This window comes from Megalopta genalis, chromosome 10 (assembly GCF_051020955.1).
Source record: "Megalopta genalis isolate 19385.01 chromosome 10, iyMegGena1_principal, whole genome shotgun sequence".
NCBI lineage: Eukaryota > Metazoa > Arthropoda > Insecta > Hymenoptera > Halictidae > Megalopta > Megalopta genalis.
This window is the reverse complement of record NC_135022.1, coordinates 9435586-9459008: the sequence shown is the minus strand read 5'-3', so window position 1 is coordinate 9459008 and position 23423 is coordinate 9435586. Positions and strand designations below refer to the sequence as shown.

The window sequence follows — 23423 nt, the reverse complement described above, 5'->3', positions numbered from 1 at the left end:
ACATCCTACCAAATTCTTGAGAATTGTACCGGCCAATCAGCGGCCACCACGATGAATATGATGCCACGCATTAGCTACGTTCTACCAACTCTCTAGTTCCTGCACATCACCGTACTTGATCACTTTGTTCGTGTTTCTCAACGTATGGTGTTGGGGTGTCTTCAATTTTGGTACCATAACGGCAGGTTTACTGTTTTCTTCGACACCAAATCATTAAGTTCTTCGTGTGCGTGTCGTAGAATAAAACAGTAGACAATTACCATCGTCTTGCTTTGCAAAATGAAGTTTTCTGCGTTAATATTTTTACTAATTTCTTTCTTCGCTGCTTCTCTTGCGGAAATTGAAACCGAAGATGCCGTTTTAGTACTTACAAAAGATAATATCGATGAAGCAATTGCACAATATGATTATTTGCTTCTTGAATTTTGTAAGTAATATATTAATATTTTTATCACGAAATCTCTTCAAACTACGATTGCATACTCGTGATTCTATTTATTATTTTTGCATGAAACGTCTACAATTTGTCTAAGGTTGATCCAGATGCTCGGTCCGCACACGTCATCATTTAGAAGCCGGTTTCTAAGTTTAACGCCACTTGTTGATAATGCTCTAACTTCGTATTTCTAGTATAAATAATTGAAATTTAATATCTGTTATTTGTTCTTAATAGTCAAATTTTGAATCTCTAAATTAACAAATTCCATGTTTCGCGTAACATGCAATGTCGCTTGCCATTCATTTTGACAATTTTTCATTTATAAATTTTTCAGAATAAATAACGCTTGGATACGTTACTTCTATAATTATAATTAAAAATGTTTAACACGTTTCTTATACGTTTTTTTCACTTCTTTCTACCATTGTGAAACATTGAATAAAGCTGTTATAATTTAATAACTTTTTATTTTCTTTGATATGTAGATGCCCCATGGTGTAAACATTGCAAAGATTTGGCTCCAGAATATGCCAAAGCTGCAAAGAAGTTACAGGAGATCAATTCCCCTGTAAAGTTAGCCAAAATTGATGCAACCGTGGAAACAGAATTGGCTGAAAAACATAATGTTAATGGATACCCTACTCTTAAGTTTGTTCGTCGAGGGTTATTTATTCAATATACTGGTACCCGTAATGCAGATGATATTGTATATTGGGTAACATTGAAGATTGGCCCGCCTGCTAAAGATTTAACGACAGTTGATGAAGCTAAATCATTTCTTGAAGCACATAATGTTGCAATTGTTGGATTCTTTAAGGTATTAATTGTAATTAAATATACGAAAAATAATGATTTATTATATTTTTACATGTTTTATATGTTGACAGGATCAAGAATCCGATGATGCAAAAGAATTTATAAATGCTGCTAGTCTTAATGGTGATTATGCATTTGGTATTACTAGCAATGAGGAAGTTGTTAAAGAGTATGACACCGAATATGGCAAAGTTATTTTATTCAAGAAGGTATTTATATTTCTTTACATTTTCTATGCATGTATTAACGGCAATATATTTTATTTACTTTATTGTTTGTTTTAGTTTGACGATGGTAAAGATGAGTTCACTGGAGAGCTTACTGCTGAAGCGCTCCAGAATTTTATCTATGTATACTCACTGCCGCTGGTTGTTGAATTTAATCAAACTACTGCTTCAAAAATATTCCGTGGTCATATTAAACATCATCTTCTCCTATGCCTTAATAAAGAAGCTGGTCACTATGACAAGTATGTGGATATGATGAAAGAACCAGCAAAGACTTTCCGTGGAAAGGCATGTATAAACTGCGTATAAATAGTGAGCAGCTTTTTAAATGTTAGTTCGCCAATTTCATTATAATAACACATCATTGCAATCAACTTATAGGTCTTGTTTGTTACTGTTGATACTGTTGAGGCTGATCATGAACGTATTCTAGAATATTTTGGCTTGAAGAAGAGTGAAGTACCTGCCATGCGTATCATTGAACTTGAAAAATCTATTATTAAATATAAACCAGAGAAACCAGAATTATCCACTGAAAATGTTGTAGAGTTTGTAAATGCATTCCTTGATAACAAACTAAAACAACATTTGATAACACAAGACTTGCCTGAAGATTGGGATAAAAACCCTGTCAAGGTTCTTGTTGGCACTAACTTCCACGAAGTTGCACACGATCCTAAGAAGAATGTTTTAGTTGAATTTTACGCTCCATGGTGCACGCACTGCCAAGAATTGGCTCCAGTTTATGAAGCAGTATGTTGTATTACAGTATTTTTTTCTGGATATTGCAAAATGTTTTATTAAATATATTTACAAATGTATCTTTATATGTATTCTTAGCTTGGAGAGAAATATAAGGATAGCGAAGATATCCTTATTGCGAAAGTGGATGGTACTGCAAATGAATTTGAAGACATTGAAATTGCTGGTTTTCCCACAATTATTCTTTATAAGAAAGAAACTAATGAAGTAAGCATTCTAGATTTACGTTACACAAACTCTGTAATTATCATTTAGCAAATATTCATTAGTAAATCACTTCTTTTTAGCCTTTAACCTATTACGGTGAGAGAACATTTGAAGGGCTTTCCAAATTCCTCGAGACCAATGGTGCTGAAAGCGAAGTTCCGCAAGAAGTTCGTATAAATAGCTTTTTCATTTTTTCTCAACGGTAGATTAAGTTTTCAGTAACTAATTTCAAAAATTACATTTTTTATTGTTACAGGTTCTAGAGGAAGATGAAGATGACGATGTGCCAAGGAAAGATGAATTATAAAAATTTTATCATTAAGAAGTAAATGAAATAATTTTTCCACATCTATTTGCAGTTAATAAACTCCGTAATTCTATTTAAAAGATATTAAGTCTTTGCGAACGAATATCATCGGTGAAGTTGTAGAGCTATTTTAATGTGTAAAATTGTAAGTCGTCGCTATGGTGGTAAGCTGCTATAAAATAGGAATAAATAGTGGCTTACCAGTATTTGTCATTTCATAACAGAAACTAAGAACTCCATTTACTTCAAGATTTTCCCTTTCATCTGTTTCATAGTTTGTTTACTATGATAGCAACGGTTTTCTATTTTATGTACGAGAACTGATGTTGGCTGACAGCATCTATTTACAAAGACTTAATATCTATAGCAGACTTCTTAATCATTCATTTTCATTTTGTTAAAATTACAAATTTAAGTTTGTAATCGATTTTTCAATGTGTATAATTAACTGTTAAAAATTTAATTGCATTTTTCACAGAGTTTGTTTATATTTCATATTTGTGCGAATTATTTAAAATTATATACACAAATGTTTGTTATTTTGGGGATATAAAAATACTCTAGGATGAAATTACATCGCTGAAAGAAAAATAATCAACATTTATGATTTTGTTAGATTATGTAATAGGTTCGTTCGTGTCGGCAACAGAAAAGAATTTTGTGATAAATGTTTACACAGAAAAAATGGTGTGACGCTTTTTTAATGAATTATGGCAGCTCAAACTGAGCCACGATGTTGCGACGCTTGTTTTGATTTCTTCAGCGCGATTGACTTTGATGTCGTCTTACTTAACTTCTTCATTACCTCTTCTCAATTTACAAATCGACTGAACATGTTCCGTTCTGAACATGAAGTGGCAGGCTAATAATACAGAGTAATGTTGAAGAAATCGAAAATTTAATCAAATCAAAATTCAATTGCAATTTAAGCTTTGCATGAGTTGACGAAGAAGAATTTGTTCAATCGCATTTCAAAAACTTTCCTGTAAACAAATACGAACGGACTTGTTGCAGAACCTAATAATTTTCGGGGTAATTCTTTATATAATACGATTAGCACAATTTGAATACAATATACGCTCCATATTGCTGCAATTTTGAAACGTTACACATATGATTGAAGAAAAAGAGTTATTACTTTAAATATTTTAGATTTGTGATGATGAAACTTGTATATCAGGATATGTTCTTCATACATACTTCAGGAGCAGAAATTTGTGCCACTCGTATTATTTATGAACATTTTTTATTCAGACTTTTTTATATATATTGTTTTGATATACATAAATTTATTCATTTTATATACTTAATACGGATTTATTATGTATATTTAAATTACCACACTTGCGTCCATAAAACGTGAACACACTAACGTTAACAATTACTGTGTTTGCTGTTACAAAGTAGAAATTTTAAAACGTTGTTTTCATAAAATTTATTCAGATTCCATTTTCATTTACAGCATTTATACAGTCCATGATACATTCTAAGTGAAAATAATTTCAGTGTTTCTCTATGTTTGACTGAGTAATTCCATAGAAAGGAATAGTAGGTTTGGGATGTCATGTAGTATGAAAAAAAAAAGATACATGTTTATTATACATATATTATTGTATATATATATATGTATACGTATATCATATCTCTCTCTCTCTCTCTCTCTCTCTCCCTCTCTATATATCTATCTATCTATACATATATATATATCTATATATACATATATTTTTGTATATATATTATTCCATAGAACCGTATTTATTTTAATTTGAATAAAAATAATTCCAATGGACCGTAATATAAGCTTTGTTTGACAATGGTTGCATGTAAAAATTTTAGCACATGTATCAAAGGAAACAACTGAATATTTTATAATTATATTGAATTTAAATGATTTATACAACGAGTACAGTTAACACTTTGATTGACACCTAATTTACTTTTCTGCATTAATCTGTTTTTTTTTCATTTTGTTACCGATCATTTCATTTTGTTGATTTTGCTCTTATTTCTTTCTTGTTCACTAGGAACAGCAAGATTTAATTACAAGCATGGAGCAAACGTTAAATCTTTTAGAATTGAATAAATTTTTGCACGAGGCATTGGCATTTACAGAAGACGTAAAAAATGTAATAAAATCCGATTGTGAGGAAGCAACGTTTTCTTTAAAAACATGGTGTCAAAAAACTGTTACAAAACAGGAAAACAGTGGAAATTCCTGTACTTGTATCAAAGTAAGACAATCCTAAATTTGTTTTATATAATTTCACAATTAAATCCTATTAACTCGTGTCTTCTTCTTAAAAGTCGGAAACTGAAGTTGAAGAAATTGCTACAAACATAAGTAGGACATTGCTGCAAACGCAACAATTACGAGAAAAGATATCTTCTAATGTAATCAAAGGAAAGAAATATTTGAAACAACCTAATGTGTCTGAAATTTATAATCCTTATGTGTCTGGTAATTACATAACAGGCGAACATAACATAGTTATTATTAAATTGATTTTATCATTGAATTTATTACGAAACTAGGCGGTGGAAAAAGGAATGAGAATACAACTTTGGGTATGACCTGTAATAAAACAAGAAAAGATACAAAATCACTTGCAATAAAGTCAACTACGGCAACTGGGAATAAAAATTTTCTTGCAATAAATAAACGAAATATTAAGAATATAGCAGAAGTTAGAAAACACAAGAACTATAAATTGGAAAGTAATTCTAAATTTAATTGTCCCGTAGCAAAGGTAATATATTTGCGTATTGTGAATACATTTTATTTTTTTAATACAACTGTAAAAAATATAAACTTTTACCTTTACAAAAGATGTAAATGTATGTATTTTGATTAATACAATTTTTTCCATGTAGAGCGAATATGTCGAACTTGATAAAAGATCTAGTGCAGCATCCACCACTGAATTAAAAAGTTTAATAGAAAAAATATCCCACCCATCCAATAATACACATAATGTGAACAATGGAAACTGTCCGATACATGATGATCTTACTCCAGAAGTTACGTACAAACAGAATTTTGTAACTATGGATGTCGTAGATAGTATTAAAGCATTTAATATTCCTGGTGAAATAATTAAACCGCTGAAAGCTTATCATACATATCTAAGCAGTGAATATTCTGATAAGTCATTTAACAATAAAAAGCGACAGAAAATATGTAATATATTTTTGACGGAATTCAATAAAGTGGTAAGTAACTCTTATGATATATTAACAAAATACTGATTGCTATTAACAAAATCCGTATATTGCAGGATGATACTATACAAAACGAATTGCTAGACAAATCTGATAATGTAATATTATTAAGAAAATTTATATCTGAATTTTCAAATTTTTTTCTTAAAAACAAAGAAATATCTACTTTGGATAATATGGAAAAGATGTATGCTGAATTAAATCTCGTATGGAAACAATATGATACAAAGAATTTTAATAATTTACAAATTTGGAAATCTCATATGCAGAAAACACTACTTTATAATCACAGCACAGTAGGATCTATGTCATATGGAATGTGGAAATTAGAATACAATTTGAAATATTTTGAAGGTATGAATGTCTATTCCCTATTTTTAACGATATATATATACTATTCTACTTTATACTTGTTTTAGGAATCTCAAAACTACAATATATACCTTATGCAAGCAAGAATCAGTTATTATCATTTTTTGAAATGCTGCAACAACTACAACAAATAAGATATTTTAAAGATTTAGTTAATATCATTATAAAAGAGGTACTTCCTAATGTTACAAGGTCTTTTGACTTTACAAAGCCAGAATGTATAAAGATATATAAAATGATGTATATTCTTCACCAAGGTTTAAATCCAAAAATTCCAGTTTTAGTAAGAATCGATGAATAAAAGTTTAAAGACATCTTATTAATCTAAAAACTGTGTACTACTAACACCTATATAAATGCATATGTTACTATAGCAACTAAGCAATACTGATAGTGCTATTACTTATACTCTATAATATTGTGAACATGTTTAAAGTAATGATACAAATAAACACGATGTTAATTAATTTGTGACTAAGAAAATGAAATAATTTCTTTAAAAATATACGCAAATATAAAATTTATCTTAGAAATTAGTGTTAACTCTTATGACAAACAGAATTTAAATTGAAGTATATAAAGAATATGAATTTACAATATGCTTATACGAAAAAACGACTGCAATTTGGTGGGCAGTGTAGCTTTTCAGATCATGAAAATGTATTAGTAGATGTTACACCTCATGCGGGATATACAAGTAATTATGTTCAAGTAAATCCTGCAACTCATGGAACCCAATGCGGGAAAACATATTCTGCTCACAAGGTAATAAATAATTCAGTAACTTATATAAATATATACGGTAATTTGTTATTAATATTGCTAGGTGAATACAAATACTGCAACATTCAAAGATGGTGGTATGTCTCATTCTGAAGGTGGCTGGCCAAAAGATTTAAATGTGAAAGACACAGAGCAAGTAGTTCGTTACAAGCGTAAAATAGAAAAGGATGAATTGTATATTCACACCATGCTCCAGTTATTACCTGTACTTTTACTTTTTTACTTCATTTTTGTTTGTAACACTAATGTTAACATTAACAGTAATACAAAGTATTTCTAGCCAATGGAACATTGTATATTACAAAACAACACTTGTAACATTTATGAACAGTACTTTAGTTACATGGAACCTGTTTCATTAACGCAGAGAGCCTATTCACGCACAGTTAATGTATATAGAGATGTTTTACCAATGAAAAGACAAATAACACATCTTTCTTGGTCGCCAGATCAGGGCAATTATTTTGCTGCCAGTTACTGTAACACCGATTTCAAGAAAAAAGCAAATGATAATCCAGTGTCATATATTTGGGATGTAGGTACGTTAAACTGGAATCATTCGAAATAAATTAGTACAAAAAATTTAATAATTCTGTAGAAAATCCAAATACTCCATGTATGTCATTAAAACCATTCTGTCCAATTTTAACATTGGAATACAATCCTAAGGATTGCAATGTATTAGTAAGTGGATTAACAACCGGTCAGGTAGCTTGTTGGGACATCAGAAAGGGATCTGAACCAGTTGAAATAAGTCCGATAGAATTTAGTCACAGAGATGTATGCAATAAAGTTTTGTGGATCAATTCTAAAACTGGTACAGAATTTTTTAGCGCTTCTAAAGATGGTCAGGTAATGTAGCGATAAAATAAAAGCGTAAATGTGTGGGTAAACAAATATATAAATTTTAGATAATGTGGTGGGATACTAGGAAATTGCAGAAGTCAACAGAAACGTTAGTGATAGATTTATGCAAACCTGAAGACCAAAATGTCGATAATGCAATTGGAATTTCTGCATTACAGTTTGAACCATCGATGGGTACACGATTCATGTGCGGATTAGAAAATGGTAAATAAGGGGTTTGGATATTTCATTTGTATTTTTATCTTAGATACTTATATATTCTTATAATTAGGTGTAGTAATCTCGGGAAATCGTAAAGGTAAAACTCCGAGTGAAAAGATTGCAACTAGATTCAAGGCGCAATATGGGCCTGTTATAGGATTGGAAAGGAATCCAACATTTGTGAAAAATTTTATTACTATTGGTGATTGGACGACTAGGATATGGTCCGAGGATTGTAAAGAATCTTGTATCGCTTGGACACCGTAAACATATCTTCCAATTTTAAATATATAATTATTCTAATGAATAACACTTGCTAAAATGATATTCCCATTATGTTTCAGTGGACACAGAAATTTCTTAATGGGAGGAGCATGGAGTGTAACAAGATTTTCAGTATTTTTTTTAATAAAAATGGATGGAACTTTAGACGTATGGGACTTACTATTTCAACAAGATTCTCCTATTTTGAGTATAAAGGTATGCTACTTTTTGCAGTATTAATATTAATATTATATTCTAAATATAACAAACATTAGGTTTGCGATGAAGTTCTAACATGTATACGACCTCACGAACAAGGACAATTAGCTGCAGTTGCTAATAAAAAAGGAACAACATTTTTGCTAGAGTTCTCAGAAGCTCTGACAACAAATCAGAAAAATGACAAGCTTTTGTTCACTACAGTAAGTTTAATCGGTATTATATAAAAAATGAAGAATATCAATCTCAGGAAAAATCCAATATTTATCGTTTTGTTGTATTTATATTATCGAAATGAACAGCTACTCGATAGAGAAACACGCAGAGAGAAGGTGATAGAAGCTAAGAATAGAGAATTGAGATTGAAAATGAAATCTCTTCGAAATACCAATATTGAAATTGATTATTCTACAGGAGGTACAAAAATCGATGAAAAATTAGATTCAAAACATTCAATTTCAGACACTCATGACGCAGTATTAAAAATTTGCGAACAAGAATACGAGAATGCTATAGAAACAGTGAGTACAATTAAAATTTGTGTAAAAATTGTTGTCATAGGTTGCGCTGAAATTAAAATATTGACCGAATTTTGTTAGGAAATTGCAAGGCAAGCGAAAAAAGATAATGAAGAATTAAATGACAAACATCTAACGAATGGTGTAGCTAATTGAAGATCTTAATCTATTAATGATTATTATTTCATTACAAATAAACCAATAAAATCTATTCCATTTTATTTCATTAGTTTTTAATTTGTGCGATCTCGTTACGTTGAAATTCAGTGCAAGCAATAATGTAACTATAAAAAGTATGTATGCACATTGTTACATCGATCGATGCACACCCGCATCGTAACAGTATGCACATGTGTGTAGAAATTGAGCTTTGTAACTGTAACGTACCTTTCAACAAACACATATAAACACCTGGCGTCTTTTAATTATCGATATCAACGTGAATTCTGTGTTATTCAACGTTATTCGATATGCTTTACATGTAGAAGTGAAAAACTCTAAATTCTCGTGAATTTGATTAAAATCATGACATTTAAAAATCAGTTCAACATCAAAGCTAAAAGTTATAAAAATGTAACAAGTTTCACGAGACATGCAACACATGAAAATACAATATGCATATACGAAATAACGAAATAGTTTTGAGTGGTGCATTCGATCGGGGAGTAGGGGGAGTATGTATTACATGTACGGACCATACGCGGTCGAGTGTCACATAACCTCTAAGAAATCCAGCGTAGCCATGCAATTGGGAAGACTGAATCGAATATTGAATGACTCTGCGTAAGAAATAAGAGAAAAAAACCCTATAAAATCTGTCACATTATCACACAACTATTATCTTATAATCGTACGTTTTGTTTGCTGTCACCAAATCCTTTTTTTCGCAGAAGCACATGTATTACAAGCACGCTTTTCATCAAATATAATGATTACCGAACCGCATATAATTTCCTTTCCGATATTTGTTCTGTATCACCTCGGGAAGATGATTGTATACTCTCGATAATGTACTTTGTAACCTCGCAATAAGGAAAAAGAAGAAGAGCTCTGATCCTAGTCGATAATGAGAAAAACTCAAGCTTCGAATTTAAATAGCGAAACCATGGAATTAAGATTACAAAATACATTAGCAAGGAGAAAAAAGCGGCAGCCTCAAGACGAAATGAATTCGCGTGCGATTAACGATAATAAGTCGCATTCGAAAAATAACGATGCGAACATTTCAACCGAGCATCACGTTTCTGTAGATAAAGCGATTACCCCGAGAAATGTAGATAAAGCTGTGAAAATATTCGACACCAACGAGGTGCACAGGTTCGACAACGCAGGCTCCACGGATCTAGACGAGTTCGCATCCAAATCGATGAACGTTGTCGTCGATATTCACCGAGAATACAAATCGGAAAAGTCCGGCGAGAATTCGGATCGTACCAGAACCTCCGAGAGAACCGAAGGTGTCAGAATGTTTTCGAAAACCAACGCGTTCGGCGACAGGAGGAGCGACCGTCAGAAATTCGGTCAGGTTCAAACTCGGAGTATCAAAAAGATGCACGACGATATAGAGATCGACGATTCGATAGACACGATAGAGGTGGTTAATTCGACGACGGCGAAAGGGGACGAGAGAGGAGAAAGAAAATTGTCCAAGAAGAACAGCGACCAGTGTTCTTCCACCGAACGGAAGTCGCGCGGTAAGGGGAAGTGGGGGGTACCGCAACGTCAAACGGACGATTTGAAAAAGCCGCCGCGGAAACGCTGGTCAAAAGACACTTCGATAATTCGTTTGCCGGAACCGAGAAGCGGTTCCTGGGCGTCGTCCACCGAAAACAAGCTTCCGTTGACGCGATCCCCGGATGATACGAAACAAGCGTCGTTCTCGGCTTACGACAACGCGGCGTTCGTCTCGGACGACGAGGAAATACTGCGAATCGAGACCGATTACAACGGCCGGGAAAATGTGAGGATAGAGATGAGGGAGTTCGCTAAGGAACATTTCGATAACTCGACACTTTCGCCGCGCGGTAGAGAAATACCGGACGCGGCTGCTGTCACTATCGAAAGCTTAGACGAGTCGGAGAACTCGAATTTCGAACGCTACGAAACATCGAGGAAAGTTCGGTCACGAAACGAGAACGGTTACGACGAGCGCGGGAAACGCGCGATTTCGAAAAATGCGAGAGGAAACTCGGATGAAAGCGACGACGACGACGGATCCGATAATTCGAACGTATCGCAGTCCTTGAGAAACGTGACCGTTCGATCGAATTATCAGTCCTCTGAGGAAACATCGACGAAACATCGACGTTCTGCGAAGAACAGAGAAACGTCTAAAAAGCGTTCTATCGATGGTCAAGGTTATGCTAGCCAAACTGTACCGTCGACGACCGAGGGTGACGATGTAAATCGCAGAAAATCGGGGGATCGTCGTGGCTCGAGAAGCGAGAACGAGAAAAGGAAAGTATTTAAAAATGTTTCCAGCTCTTCTCTGACCAGTCCGTATTCCGACGTGGCCAAAGAGGATTCGAAGAGGAGGAGGGAAAAGAAACATGGCGCCAAGTATATTTCCGTTACGATCCATAGAGCGGACATGTTGGAGATCGATTACTTGACGAAGCACCCGATGGTGAAGGTGCACATCGTGTACGCCGAAACTGGGAAATATTTGAAAAATGGATCCAGCAGTTATTTGCAGCCGATAATCACCAGCACGTTCGATTTCAAAGAGAACAGGTCCATCGTGCCCGTGTGGGAGGAGGAGATCGTCTTCGAGCATAATTTCGATTCGTTGCTGAAAACCGATAACGATCAGGTCGTGATCTTGTTCGAGATCATCGACCTGTTGAGCTTCGCCGAGGCTAGCTTTAATTATGATAAATTTGGCAAGTGTTGCGGTACATTGTCTCGCACGATTTGTTCGAAGAAAAATTGATCGTAGTTTGGGAACTACATACAACTTCGCTGTATAACTATTATATAATAATAGTTAGTAATAATAGTTAATAATAGTTATATAATAATAACTATATATAACTATTATCGTATTATATATATATATATACAGGGTGTTCCACAATTATTTTAACAGCCATATGTCAAGGTTATGTCAAAGTTATTGATAATATTCTTCATATTTCTCTAACAACCATATCCCTTACGTCCTTTAACCTTGACATATCAAGGTTATGCCAAGGTTATGTCAAGGTTATTGATAATATTCTTCATAATTCTCTAACAAACATATCCCTTGCGTCCTTTAACACGATTATTATTTATTAAATTAGCTTTGCGAATCATTCGTTGAACTGTATTCCGACACGGAATTATTTAAATTAAAATATCATTTACGTACTTTGTTAATCTTCACTGTACATCTTGCTTAAAAATTTCATATGTTACGCACAAGGTGTTGTGCATACTAGAAAATGAAAATGACCGTCACGGTTAAATTACTTACTATTTCGGGTCCGAAAAATTAGTAAATATTCTTCAGACGTTCTAAAGTAAAGGTGAACAGCGTTTCTCTTAAAAATATCACTGTTACGTAGTAAAAAAAAAAATCCGGATAGTTCTCGCTTCGTGATTTGTTCAATACTTCGAACGCGGCTCGAGTCCATCCCGACCGTCTGTCAAAGCCTCGTGCTGCGGGCTCTCGAACTTCGCGCCGTCACCTCTCATTGGTCAATGTTTTCCGTTAATGACTCGTAAACAAAGCCGCAGATCGCATTTTCGCAAAGGAAAAAGTTACTTCAAATGGCCTCAGCTACCCCTCATTTTCGGCTGTTAAAATAATTGTGGAACATCCTGTATATATATATATGTTATATATAGTTATATGTATTTAGTATATTTATATATATTATATATAATATATTTATTATTATATTATATATTTATATATATTTAGTATTATATATAACTATATATAACTACCATACTATTATACTATTCGCTGTATAATTATTTGTAATAGAATTTCGTCGTATTAAGGGAGTCATTTAAATATGAACAAGTAAAATTACAATTCTTAGACACACTTGCATTTTTATCCGTAATTTTGCTATCCGTTCCCAAACAGTTCGATGAATTCTTCCTTCGACATCCCGTGTTACATCATTATGCAAGCTCATTTTGACATGTTTTTACAAATGTTGCATGCAGGCCACGAAGGTTGTTGGTACAAGATTGCTTGGGCCTTCTTGAAACCCGTGGGAAGAAACAGCGTCGTTCACATCGATCGAAAAGTTCGATTACAATTGTACAAATGTCGCAAAACCGTGAAAAAGTTCGAACGATTTCATGCGTGCGAAGTAAGTGATTAATTTTATGTAACGTACTCTGGGCGTGTACAAGATATATTGCTATCACTAATATCTATGATGCACAGCGCGTTGTTATATAAAAATGGATTGTAAGGTTTTCATTGATTTATTAGGTGTACACATGGTGGAGATCCAGTGTCAGAGAGAAATATCCTAGCAGCTTGTTCGTCACGATAATGTCGATCGATCCGCCGAAATTGGAACCGGTTCTCTATCAGCAACTATCGTTGAACGAGTTATCGTTATCCGACGCACGCAGCGAGCCGCAAAAAGTATCAAGCCACACGACGAATTCCATCGATTTGCCGAAGTGGTCGCGGTTGTCCGCGCAGTCTTGCAAAATACCGAACGAGATCACCTTCGAGACCGAGATCAGCGAGAACGGATGCTTCTTCGCAGCTTTCAGTAACAACGGCAAATACTTGGCTTGCTGTCACTCGGAAGAACATAATTATCCTTTGGTCGTTTACGAGGTGGAGAAATATATCGGCGCGTGTAGAAATTGCAGCACCGATGAAAGTGCTGAATTCGTTCGTTCGGTGAAATTTCCAGCATCCTATACCTTGTAGATAAAAAACGCAAAACATTATCTCGAGATTAAGCTATAATCTTCGACATTTTACTCTTTGGACTTTCTTAGTGATGCAATTTTCATACGCGACCGTATAAAGGCTGTCCCAAAAATGTCTCGCAATCCGAAATTGGCGGATTCCTCGGGTCATTCGAAGCAACTTTCTCCTTTACAAAAATGTTCTCCGAGGCACCGTTAACGAGTTATCAACGAAAAACAGTGACCAATGAGAGGCGAGCTCGGCTGGCGCGAGGCAACCGAGACAACGAGCGGAACTGGGCTTCGCGCGCTGGTTGGCTGGGCCGCCTCGCGTCGGCCGTACTCGATTCCTTATTGGTCACTGTTTTTCGTTGATAACTCGTTAACGCTGCCTCGGAGAACATTTTCGCAAAGGAAAAAGTTGCTTCAAATGATCCGAGGAACCCGACTAGACATTTTTGGGACACCCTGTACGTATAAAATAATATTTCTACAGATTCGTTTGTATCGTTCGTCGAAACTATATCAGAGATTTCTTTGCTGTCGTTAGATCGAAACGAAACAAGTTCATGTACGATTCTCCGGGCACAAGAACTTCGTGTACTCTCTGAATTGGTCCGAGAACGATAACCATCTACTCTCCGTCTCGTCGGATCAGACCGCTCGTGTTTGGGACGTGCAGAATCAAATCGTGCAACACACGGAAGTAAGGGTGTCCGTGCGATCGCACATTGTAGTAGTAGATTGGTTAATGAAATTAATGTAACAGATGATGCCGCATCCTTCGTACGTGTACTGCGGCAAATTCGATCCGGAAAGCGCTCTGATCGTTGCGACAGGATGCTACGATCGTACGGTTCGCATCTGGAAGCGTGGCAGAAGATCGAAAGGTCGAGATCTCGGTCAGGAGCTGGAGGGTCACGAGGGATTTATAAATGCTATGTGCTTCCAAAAGAACAGCAATCTGTTGACCGCGGACAGCGTTGGTGTAATAATATTATGGACGGCGAAGAAAATTCGGAGCAGATCGAGCCGCAAGGAATGGCAGATTTCGCGGAAGATAAAGGTCCGAGAAATCAGCGGCGTGATCGTTAACACCATCCTTTTGCATCCCCTGGAATCTAGGCTGCTCGTCCATTCGCGGAACAACGGATTACGGATGTTGGATCTGGCGACCGGTGTCGTATTGCAGAAATACAGCGAGGTAAACAATCGAAGGTACGTTCTTCGTTCAGCAACACGTCAAATTGCGAATTAACACGATCAACGAAGGATTTTTTTCATTTTAGGATACAATCGGTGGCGTGTATATCTCCGTGCGGCGGTCTAATTCTTTGCGGGGGCGAGGATTCTACGTTGAAGGCATGGAACTTAGAGACCGGATGTCTCGTAGCGAAGTACAGTTTCGAGCGGAATTTACGCGCGGTGACATGCGTGGACTATCATCCGTACGACCACATGATAGTATTCTCGACGTTCGGTAGCCCAGCGTCGGTGAAAATTCTAAAATTCAACAAGGAAGCGAACCCGGAGGACGTAGGCTTGAGAATGCTGGAGGATAGCAGAACGAGAATGAACGTCGGCGAGACGTCTGTAAGAGCTGTGAACACACCGACGATGGCCGCGGAGAGATCGCGGTCGAGCAGCAGAATTCACACGCCGGACAACGCTTTGAAAGAAAGAAATTCGCAATCCGGCGCGAGCGCGAAATCGTACGCCGGCGAAACGTTCGATAAAGACGCGAAATACACGGACACGAGATTGAAGCTGATGCGATTGAACGAGACCGAGGAAACGATGAAGAATCGAAGCGCTAATCGGCTGTACAATATCATCGAGAAAATCGATAGGATTTTATCGAACACGTCCAGGTCCTCCGGCGACATAGAATGCGGGAAGAGCTTTTCGTTTACTCGAGAGGCGAACAAAGGCGGGATCTTCACGATACAAGACGAGAACGTGGAAAGAAGGAGGATAAGAGCGGAGAAGAAGAAATCGTTTGCTTATTTGAGCGCCGACGACTGTTCGAATTCGTGCGTCGAATCGAGTACGACCAGCAGCGTGAAACCGATGAGAAAGGTCGTGGAGTCGAAGCCCGCGAGGAAACCCAGAGATTGGAAAGAGAGATCCCAAAGCGCTAAAGTGTCGAAGAGCAATGAATACGAAGACGAAGTCCTGAAGACCTTCTCCGACAGTGCTGCGAATTATCAGCGGAATAAAGCTTGTACAGCGAGAAGCACGGAGTCTTCTTTCATTATTCCAGTCGAGGGAAGAGAAATGAAACCGAAGGAGTTTCTGAAAACTGCTTATTTCAATAATGACTCATCGAATTCTTCCGGTAGTGCCGGTACGTATGTTGTAGAGAAGGATAACGTCGAAGGGAACAGCGACGAAGGCTCGATCAAATTAATCGAAAGCGAAGATCTGATCGAAAACGACATGGAAAATTATGTGAAGGATTTACGTCCAGGAAGCGATAGCTCGGTGATCAGCAACGCGACTTTTACTATTGAGAATGAAGTGCCCGTCCCATTGCCTAGAAGAAAGAAAAATCTTTCTTGAACCAGCTTCGTTGTAGGAATAGATGTAGACTACTTGATTAATATCGTGTGAAGAAAGTAGACCGTATTTTGCTTGTGCACATTTTATAGAATCTCTGCTTTCTCATACAACTTGAACTTTTAAGGGGACTTTATTGGAAAATTGTTTATTCTAATTTAAATAATTACATTGTTATTCTTTCTTATAGAGACGATACAATTGTTACGTTCGATACGTTTGAAGCAGAATGGAACATCCCTTAAAGTGAGCACAGGCAGAATATTGTAAGATCCTTTTACACGAAGTTATCGTTTTATTTTGCGAAATAGCGTGTTACTTGTATCTTAAGAAATATTTTGCGATAAGAGAAACCGTAATTATCCGCACAATGAATTAAGCTTTATTATTTATTCTAAGTGTATTCTTTGCAATATAATATAAGTAGCCTTAAGCTGCTCTGAGTTTTGTAATTTTTGTAATAATGTGGAGTTTGTGAAGAATCGTCTTTATAAATACATGTACTATTGAAACGAAAATGTGTTTATTTCTCTTGAAAACAAAAGTTACAATTACAAATTAAATTGTGCACAACAGTTGCTCAACGCAACAATATTGTTTAAAAGCTTGTTAAACAATTATAGACTTGATTTAGGTGAACTCAATCTTTCAATTTTCTCCCGTATGTTCGTAACTTTTCATGTTGAAATTGTTATGTTATTAAAAAATATAGAAATATTTAACGTATTTATATACCGTACTCCTAATCTTATAGTTTTTCTATCGGATACTATGAAACATAAAAAAGGAAAGCATGCTATATTTTTCTGAAAAAAATAAAATAATATATATATATATATATATATATATATAATATAATAATAAATATTAATATATATTAATATAATATATCATTAAATATTTAACTTGATCACTTTTTTCAAATATGGATGCTCCAACTTCCTCTCGTGACAATGTCGTCTGCTTCTTCGCAATATCAATTTATAAAGTTTGACACGTTTGAAGATTTCTCGGAAGTAAAAAAAAAACGATGAGGAAGATTTATTAAATTTACCCCAAAATTTATAATAGATAACCTCGTCCATCATTTCCATCGTACATGTAATTATAAAAAAGTAAATATCGTAAAAAGGAGATAAAAATGGGCAATCAACTGGCAAGATTGGCTAGCATTGCTATCACCGTCATTTTTCTTCCTTTTATAGTTCTATCCTACGTGTGCATCGCTATCACTGTAATTATGCATCGCATAATTTGTGCGATGATTATTTTTATGTTAGAATTGCTCAATAGCATTGGCAATAGCAGGATTACCGATTAAAATTTTACGTAAGTGGATGAACGCTTATAATTTAAGATATCGACGAAGATTTGCATAATTTTTCTACGCATGACACGTAGCGCCGTTCATTTTACGTTATACTTTTCAGGACTCGGGAGAGGTTGAGTTCGACGCAGAAGCGGGAGATACGTTTGAATAAAATAAACAAACTTTCGAATATTCCGACACATAAACGCACATTTAAAAATTACACGAAGATGCAAAAGAAGCTTGAAATTTTCTTCAAACACATCCGAATGCTAAATGCATTCCGCACGATGCACAAACAAAATTAAATTATATTGATATTCGACTCACCAGTTGTTCGGTATTAAAGATCATGTTAGATACGTTCCACTGTCACTTTGGCACATATGTATATACATGGAATAGAAATCGAACATATTAATCGCGCAAAATTATATAATCAAAATAATTTGTACAATTGTACTTTTGGGGCGATTAATTTTTTTTCAATGCAAAAGACTTTATTAGTTCTTGCAAGAAATGCCACTAAATATTTCTAATTGCCGTTGAGCCTCGGGTTTGTGGTTTCCACTTAACGAGTCGTTGAAAAATACGCATCGATAGGAAACCGTTTTATAAACTTGCACTTTCTGCATTTTTTGAATCCCCACTCTGTGCAATGCTTTCGCATATTGTATTCACGCAGTTATTGTGGCTGAAGCGCAAAGCTCAACTTCAGCATTCAGCACCTGACCTCAGCATCAGGATCAGCAGTTCAGTGTGGATGCCGGTATGAAGACCGTGTGGCGTTGTACAACGAAAACATGGTAGAAATGTACTGGAATTTGTCGTGTGCGTGGAAATTTGACGGCTAGAAATGCTCACTGTTGTAATCGTGTGTATCGAAATAAATGATGTGTAACATTCTAGATTGATACGGGAAAAGGCTACGTCCATTTAACAATCTTTTTGCTGCAATGGTAACATTAACGAAATTCGTGCTCATCGCAATTGTTTATGGTAAGTGTACTACACGCGAACGCTGATTATTTCGTCACGCCAATGTAGCTTTAACCTTCGTTCCAAAAATATATTCGTTTATAATTCGTTATATCATTTCATAACCTTGACCACTATCGATCGATAATTTACTAGTGTCACGGAACACTTTTAATTTGATTTTGTTTCTCAAGTTTATTTACCGGAACGATAATGTTTATTTTCTTCTTCAGAGAAAGCGTTTGAAAAATAGCATGTCTGTTCGCGAATGTATTTTGCTATAAGGAAATAAATGTACCACCGTTTGAATTTATACATACTATCAGTTCAATACTTTGTTTTTCTTATTAACGCAAAACAACGACTTAGTTCCTTTGTTAATTAGTTGTTTCTCACGACATTAGCTATTTTATATAAAATATTTTTTATTTTCTATATCGCATAAAAGATACAATGTCCATTATTAAAATGTAATGTAGCTTTTTCAGGAATTCTCACACATATAACGGCATCACGTGTACTTGAATTAAGCGACAGGTGTGAAATACTCATAATTATATCATATAACACTATTATTTACATATAAGTATATATTTATTGTGTCTATACACATATGTGTATTTATCGACTTTCTTTTTCAGATTCTTGGACATTCATAAAGATGGACAATGGCTAGTAATGGTATATAAACAGATTTATAAACTGAACGTATCAAATTTATTATACGCAAAGTTAAACATCTCTTTTTCCTTCAGATGTATGCACCGTGGTGCGCACACTGTAAAAGATTAGAACCAATTTGGGCCCATGTAGCACAACATTTACATGCGACATCAATACGTGTAGGGCGTGTTGATTGCACTCGATTTACAAGTGTAGCACATGCTTTCAAAGTCAAAGGATTTCCAACCATTCTATTGTAAGAAACACAATAATCTGTGGTCTTATATTATAAAAGCAGTTATTTACATGAATAATACTTGTTTTCGTATAGTTTAAAAGGAGAACAGGAGTTTACATACCATGGAGACAGAACGAGAGACGAGATAGTAAAATTTGCGTTAAGGGTGAGTGGTCCACCAGTTCAAGAGATAACAAAAACTCAAAGTTTTGACACAATTAAAAGAGAACGCGGCTTATACTTTTTGTATGTCGGAGAGAAAGTTGGACCATTATGGGTAAGACTACAGTGTTATTTTGATTATAATATTACCAAAAGAATTAAGCAATAAAAAGTGAATATGTATAGGAATATTACCACAAGACTGCAGATGTGTTCCAACCGCATGCGTTTTTCTATCAGTCTCATCCAGGTGTTGTCAACAAGCATGCTCCAGTAGAAAGTGTTCCAGCATTATTTGTTTACAAAGAAAATTATCATTACAATTTTACTGGTAAAATTTTATGGAAATACCAAATAATTCTACAATTATGTACATATGTAATTAGAAAAACTGATCTATGCATACACGTTTTTATGCAGGTCATACTACAAGTGATATAGAACAATTGAATGACACGTTGTACAAGTGGATAAACTCGGAACGTTTTCCAACGTTCCCAAAAGTGACCAGAGGAAATATAAATCAATTGTTTTTAACAAATAAAAATTTGGTTCTAGCAGTTGTGGAAGAGAATCAATTAGAGAAAGTACCACCACACATGTTGCGGTTCAAAGATATGGTGGAGTCTATAATTAAAAGCAAACGAGAAAAATATCACGAGTAAGTCATTTCAGCAGAATTTTCAAGCTATTTTGTCTTCATGAAAAATTAATCATAACTTCTTTAACTAGCCACTTCCAATTCGGTTGGATAGCTAGTCCTGAACTAGTCAATAGTATAGCGATGATGGTTCTTCCTTTGCCAAGTTTAATTGTTATTAACACTACGACAAATCATCATCACATTCCAGAGGATGAAACAGAAAAATTAACGCCTCATGTGATAGAGTTGTTCCTAGAGCAAATTCGTAACGAAAGCGCTCCGGTAAATAGAACATAATTTTTGCATTTTTTCTAAACATAATTAATTCCTTTAAATAAAAGCAAATTAAAATCAAGAAATAAATTTACAGCGATACGGTGGAAACAGTTGGCTAATACATATTTACAGATCATGGTTTGAATTGAGAACAACTCTTACTGCTATGTGGATGGGAAATCCTATCTTGACAATGGTTTTATTCGGTTTACCAGCTGGCTTTTTATCATTAATATGTTATGGAATTTGCTGCCCAGACATTCTAGATGCAAATGACGAAGAAGAAGGTAAAAATCACTTATCTTTGAGTGTTAACTATATATTTATATTGTACTCCTTTTAAACGTTAAATTATGTTACAGAACAATCAGGGACAAATCACATGAAGAAAGACTAAAAGCACTTAAGTTACGATTATTTTTATTAAATAATTTTGTGAGTCTTGGCAATGTGGAGACCTATGTATTTTTACTTAATATTTTGTAAACTCTAATTTAATATGGTAAGTTCTACAAAATTAAGATTGAATTATTCAAATTATGGCATTTTGTGTATGTCGGTGTGATTATGTTCATTATTTATGATCGTTGTAGAAAATAATGCAGTGGAAAAATTGTATGAATTAGATAGTATAATAATTAATCCTTTTCCGGCGATAAATACCAACAATGTTATAATTTAAATAGTTTTTTAATTTAAACATTAATACGAATATATGATGCTTGGGTAAACAATAGTTTTTATTTATAAAATATACAAGCAATTTTCAATGTCCATTAGTATATTCAGTATTGTTCTATGCTGTTTTTTACTCTTTTACTTTCGATTGGTGTAGACGGGGAACATTAAAGAATGTCTATGTATATATCGCCGGATAAAGGATAAAACAAATCTCGAATAAGTAGAATGTTCATAAGACAATACAAATCATACAATTAAACGAGTTTTCTTAAACTGTGTGAAAGAATGTCTCTTATTATAATTTTAAATAAAACACATATAACTAAAAAATGTTGAAAAAATGTGAATTGAACTATTATAAATTGGAGTTTGTTATTGAATTTTTAAATTACGGTGTACGTTTTTTTTTTACATAAATGTAGTGAATGAAATGTTTCATGCGATCACAAATACATGTAAATCATTATTTAAATGTTTTGAATGCTTCACTCAAAGCATAACGATTTTTTTAAGAAAAATATGCGTTTTAAATGTGTATTTACTTATATTTAATAAAGAAAATGATAATACTATGGACGTGTTTTACATAATATAAAAATTAAAGTATATGAAAACTGATCATTTATAAAATTCAGGTGCTATTAATTAATTAATTAATTATTTAATTCTTTTCATCTTTTTTTATTTCAATATACCATAAAAAATAAGAACATATAACTAATTAAGCGTACATCTGTGTGTTATAACTTCAATTCTTGATCGCGAATAAAACAAACTTATGTAATGTCGATTAGCAAAACATATATAAAAGTACTATAAATCATCATCATCAGAGTCTAGAGCTGCTCTTCGCCTATCGAACTGAAATTTAATTATATCATTAACATCTGTCATACCGAGAGATAATGCGGATGAATATAACGTTTACTAACCTTGACAACAGTTTTTCGTTGCGTTTGTTGATTTACACTTTCAAGTAAGTTAATAAGTTCTTTCTCACCTAGTTTACCAGGCAGTCGTCCTTGTTGCGCCATACTTAATATCATATCTTCTACCATTTTTCCCTTCTCCGGTTTTCCAATACTTAACGTATTAACTAAAGTAACAGATACGTGTGTGTAGAATTTAAAAAATTCGTATTGACCTACTATGTACGGTAAAGGTTAAATACAACGGTATTCTTACGTCTTGCCCTGGCCGATTGATCTAATACTTGTATAAGAATTGAATTTCTCATTTCTTCCATCTCTTGCATTTTCTCCTCCATTGCTTGTTTGTTATCAATATTTCCATGCTGTACATATCAAATATAATAGCTCTATTATAGTTTCGCTTCTCATGTTACAATTAAAAATAGATCTGGTATAGATTCAATAAAATATTCTAGGTAGATAAAATTGTGATTCAGAAAACTTAAATTAATTGTACATTTTTCATTTTTAATTTGTCGTAGATCTATACATGATTATCGCAATTTATTATGTCATTTAATACCTTTTTAATGATCTTTTAATTTGCTTTTTTCAAATTTGACAGTTATAAAATTGGTAAATTTTGTGGTTACAAAATGACAGTATCTGATAATATACCTTATATTGTTGTTGTAATTGAGCTAATCGTTGCTGTCTTATTGCTTCCAGTTCTGGATCTGCCATTTTTGTCACAATATTAGCTTTACACTGTAATTTCTTAAATAAATTCTTTGCTATTCAGTGTGTTTCTGTGCAAAGTCCATTTAAACCGCAACAGTGACGGGTTGCAGTTAATAACTCCTATTTGATCCTATTCCTTTTAAAGGCTTGCTACAAGCAGTCTGAAGTTAGATGAATACGTATAAATAT

The 23423-nt window shown here is 34.3% G+C and overlaps 6 protein-coding genes across 18 annotated transcripts; 5 read left to right on the top strand and 1 right to left on the bottom strand.

Annotated features, from left to right (window-relative positions):
* The first annotated feature begins 139 nt into the window (after positions 1-139).
* Positions 140-4908, top strand: Pdi (protein disulfide isomerase). 2 transcript variants are annotated; one of them, XM_033474487.2, is made up of 9 exons: positions 140-427; positions 925-1256; positions 1327-1464; positions 1540-1770; positions 1864-2235; positions 2323-2451; positions 2532-2618; positions 2708-2776; positions 4783-4908. In XM_033474487.2, exons 1-8 carry the CDS (start codon positions 280-282, stop codon positions 2756-2758), a joined length of 1488 nt encoding a protein of 495 aa, XP_033330378.1. In that variant the 5' UTR covers positions 140-279; the 3' UTR covers positions 2759-2776; positions 4783-4908. The 2 variants fall into 2 exon arrangements, with proteins under 2 accessions (XP_033330378.1, XP_033330377.1); XM_033474486.2 differs by lacking the exon at positions 4783-4908 and having other exon boundaries at positions 2708-4068.
* Positions 4807-6816, top strand: LOC143260184 (uncharacterized). The gene is made up of 6 exons (XM_076524959.1): positions 4807-4989; positions 5063-5216; positions 5291-5505; positions 5630-5968; positions 6034-6331; positions 6397-6816. The coding sequence occupies exons 1-6, from the start codon at positions 4807-4809 to the stop codon at positions 6648-6650; spliced, it is 1443 nt and encodes a 480-aa protein (XP_076381074.1). The 3' UTR covers positions 6651-6816.
* Positions 6817-6934: 118 nt separating this feature from the next.
* On the top strand, positions 6935-9422 carry LOC117222673 (dynein axonemal intermediate chain 2). Of its 3 annotated transcripts, none has more exons than XM_076524954.1 (10): positions 6935-7114; positions 7176-7337; positions 7413-7671; positions 7731-7984; positions 8044-8203; positions 8271-8463; positions 8545-8680; positions 8740-8886; positions 9146-9204; positions 9283-9422. In XM_076524954.1, exons 1-9 carry the CDS (start codon positions 6935-6937, stop codon positions 9164-9166), a joined length of 1512 nt encoding a protein of 503 aa, XP_076381069.1. In that variant the 3' UTR covers positions 9167-9204; positions 9283-9422. The 3 variants fall into 3 exon arrangements, with proteins under 3 accessions (XP_076381069.1, XP_076381068.1, XP_033330387.1); XM_076524953.1 differs by having other exon boundaries at positions 8986-9204; XM_033474496.2 differs by having other exon boundaries at positions 8986-9422.
* Positions 9423-9438: 16 nt separating this feature from the next.
* LOC117222672 (uncharacterized) lies at positions 9439-17150 on the top strand. The gene is made up of 6 exons (XM_076524949.1): positions 9439-12083; positions 13363-13511; positions 13637-13996; positions 14624-14779; positions 14843-15291; positions 15363-17150. Exons 1-6 carry the CDS (start codon positions 10268-10270, stop codon positions 16633-16635), a joined length of 4203 nt encoding a protein of 1400 aa, XP_076381064.1. The 5' UTR covers positions 9439-10267; the 3' UTR covers positions 16636-17150.
* Positions 17151-18062: 912 nt separating this feature from the next.
* Positions 18063-22154, top strand: Tmx3 (Thioredoxin-related transmembrane protein 3). Of its 10 annotated transcripts, none has more exons than XM_076524961.1 (11): positions 18063-18747; positions 18851-18940; positions 19408-19456; positions 19561-19600; positions 19675-19838; positions 19914-20097; positions 20169-20313; positions 20403-20643; positions 20715-20907; positions 20996-21188; positions 21264-22154. In XM_076524961.1, the coding sequence occupies exons 2-11, from the start codon at positions 18898-18900 to the stop codon at positions 21296-21298; spliced, it is 1287 nt and encodes a 428-aa protein (XP_076381076.1). In that variant the 5' UTR covers positions 18063-18747; positions 18851-18897; the 3' UTR covers positions 21299-22154. The 10 variants fall into 10 exon arrangements, with proteins under 10 accessions (XP_076381076.1, XP_033330382.1, XP_076381075.1 ...); XM_033474491.2 differs by having other exon boundaries at positions 19399-19456; XM_076524960.1 differs by having other exon boundaries at positions 18063-18755.
* Positions 22155-22239: 85 nt separating this feature from the next.
* PDCD-5 (programmed cell death 5) lies at positions 22240-23388 on the bottom strand. The gene is made up of 4 exons (XM_033474607.2): positions 23172-23388; positions 22768-22876; positions 22515-22678; positions 22240-22443 (listed from the first exon to the last, which is right to left on the bottom strand). Exons 1-4 carry the CDS (start codon positions 23235-23237, stop codon positions 22396-22398), a joined length of 387 nt encoding a protein of 128 aa, XP_033330498.2. The 5' UTR covers positions 23238-23388; the 3' UTR covers positions 22240-22395.
* Positions 23389-23423: the final 35 nt, after the last annotated feature.

Excerpts from the sequence above, each read along its gene's own strand:
- Pdi (XM_033474487.2), top strand. The coding sequence starts at position 280 with ATGAAGTTTTCTGCGTTAATATTTTTACTAATTTCTTTCTTCGCTGCT. Across the intron at positions 428-924 it reads TTATTTGCTTCTTGAATTTT|ATGCCCCATGGTGTAAACAT; the intron begins GTAAGTAATATA and ends TTTGATATGTAG. Across the intron at positions 1,465-1,539 it reads AAGTTATTTTATTCAAGAAG|TTTGACGATGGTAAAGATGA; the intron begins GTATTTATATTT and ends TGTTTGTTTTAG.
- LOC143260184 (XM_076524959.1), top strand. The coding sequence starts at position 4,807 with ATGGAGCAAACGTTAAATCTTTTAGAATTGAATAAATTTTTGCACGAG. Across the intron at positions 5,506-5,629 it reads TTAATTGTCCCGTAGCAAAG|AGCGAATATGTCGAACTTGA; the intron begins GTAATATATTTG and ends TTTTCCATGTAG. Across the intron at positions 6,332-6,396 it reads CAATTTGAAATATTTTGAAG|GAATCTCAAAACTACAATAT; the intron begins GTATGAATGTCT and ends TACTTGTTTTAG.
- LOC117222673 (XM_033474496.2), top strand. The coding sequence starts at position 6,935 with ATGAATTTACAATATGCTTATACGAAAAAACGACTGCAATTTGGTGGG. Across the intron at positions 7,672-7,730 it reads GTCATATATTTGGGATGTAG|AAAATCCAAATACTCCATGT; the intron begins GTACGTTAAACT and ends ATAATTCTGTAG. Across the intron at positions 8,464-8,544 it reads TCTTGTATCGCTTGGACACC|TGGACACAGAAATTTCTTAA; the intron begins GTAAACATATCT and ends ATTATGTTTCAG.
- LOC117222672 (XM_076524949.1), top strand. The coding sequence starts at position 10,268 with ATGAGAAAAACTCAAGCTTCGAATTTAAATAGCGAAACCATGGAATTA. Across the intron at positions 12,084-13,362 it reads CTTTAATTATGATAAATTTG|GCCACGAAGGTTGTTGGTAC; the intron begins GCAAGTGTTGCG and ends TGTTGCATGCAG. Across the intron at positions 13,512-13,636 it reads AACGATTTCATGCGTGCGAA|GTGTACACATGGTGGAGATC; the intron begins GTAAGTGATTAA and ends TTGATTTATTAG.
- Tmx3 (XM_033474491.2), top strand. The coding sequence starts at position 18,898 with ATGGTAACATTAACGAAATTCGTGCTCATCGCAATTGTTTATG. Across the intron at positions 19,839-19,913 it reads GGATTTCCAACCATTCTATT|TTTAAAAGGAGAACAGGAGT; the intron begins GTAAGAAACACA and ends GTTTTCGTATAG. Across the intron at positions 20,314-20,402 it reads TTATCATTACAATTTTACTG|GTCATACTACAAGTGATATA; the intron begins GTAAAATTTTAT and ends GTTTTTATGCAG.
- PDCD-5 (XM_033474607.2), bottom strand. The coding sequence starts at position 23,237 with ATGGCAGATCCAGAACTGGAAGCAATAAGACAGCAACGATTAGCTCAA. Across the intron at positions 22,877-23,171 it reads AATTACAACAACAATATAAG|CATGGAAATATTGATAACAA; the intron begins GTATATTATCAG and ends TGATATGTACAG. Across the intron at positions 22,679-22,767 it reads TCAATCGGCCAGGGCAAGAC|TTAATACGTTAAGTATTGGA; the intron begins GTAAGAATACCG and ends CTGTTACTTTAG.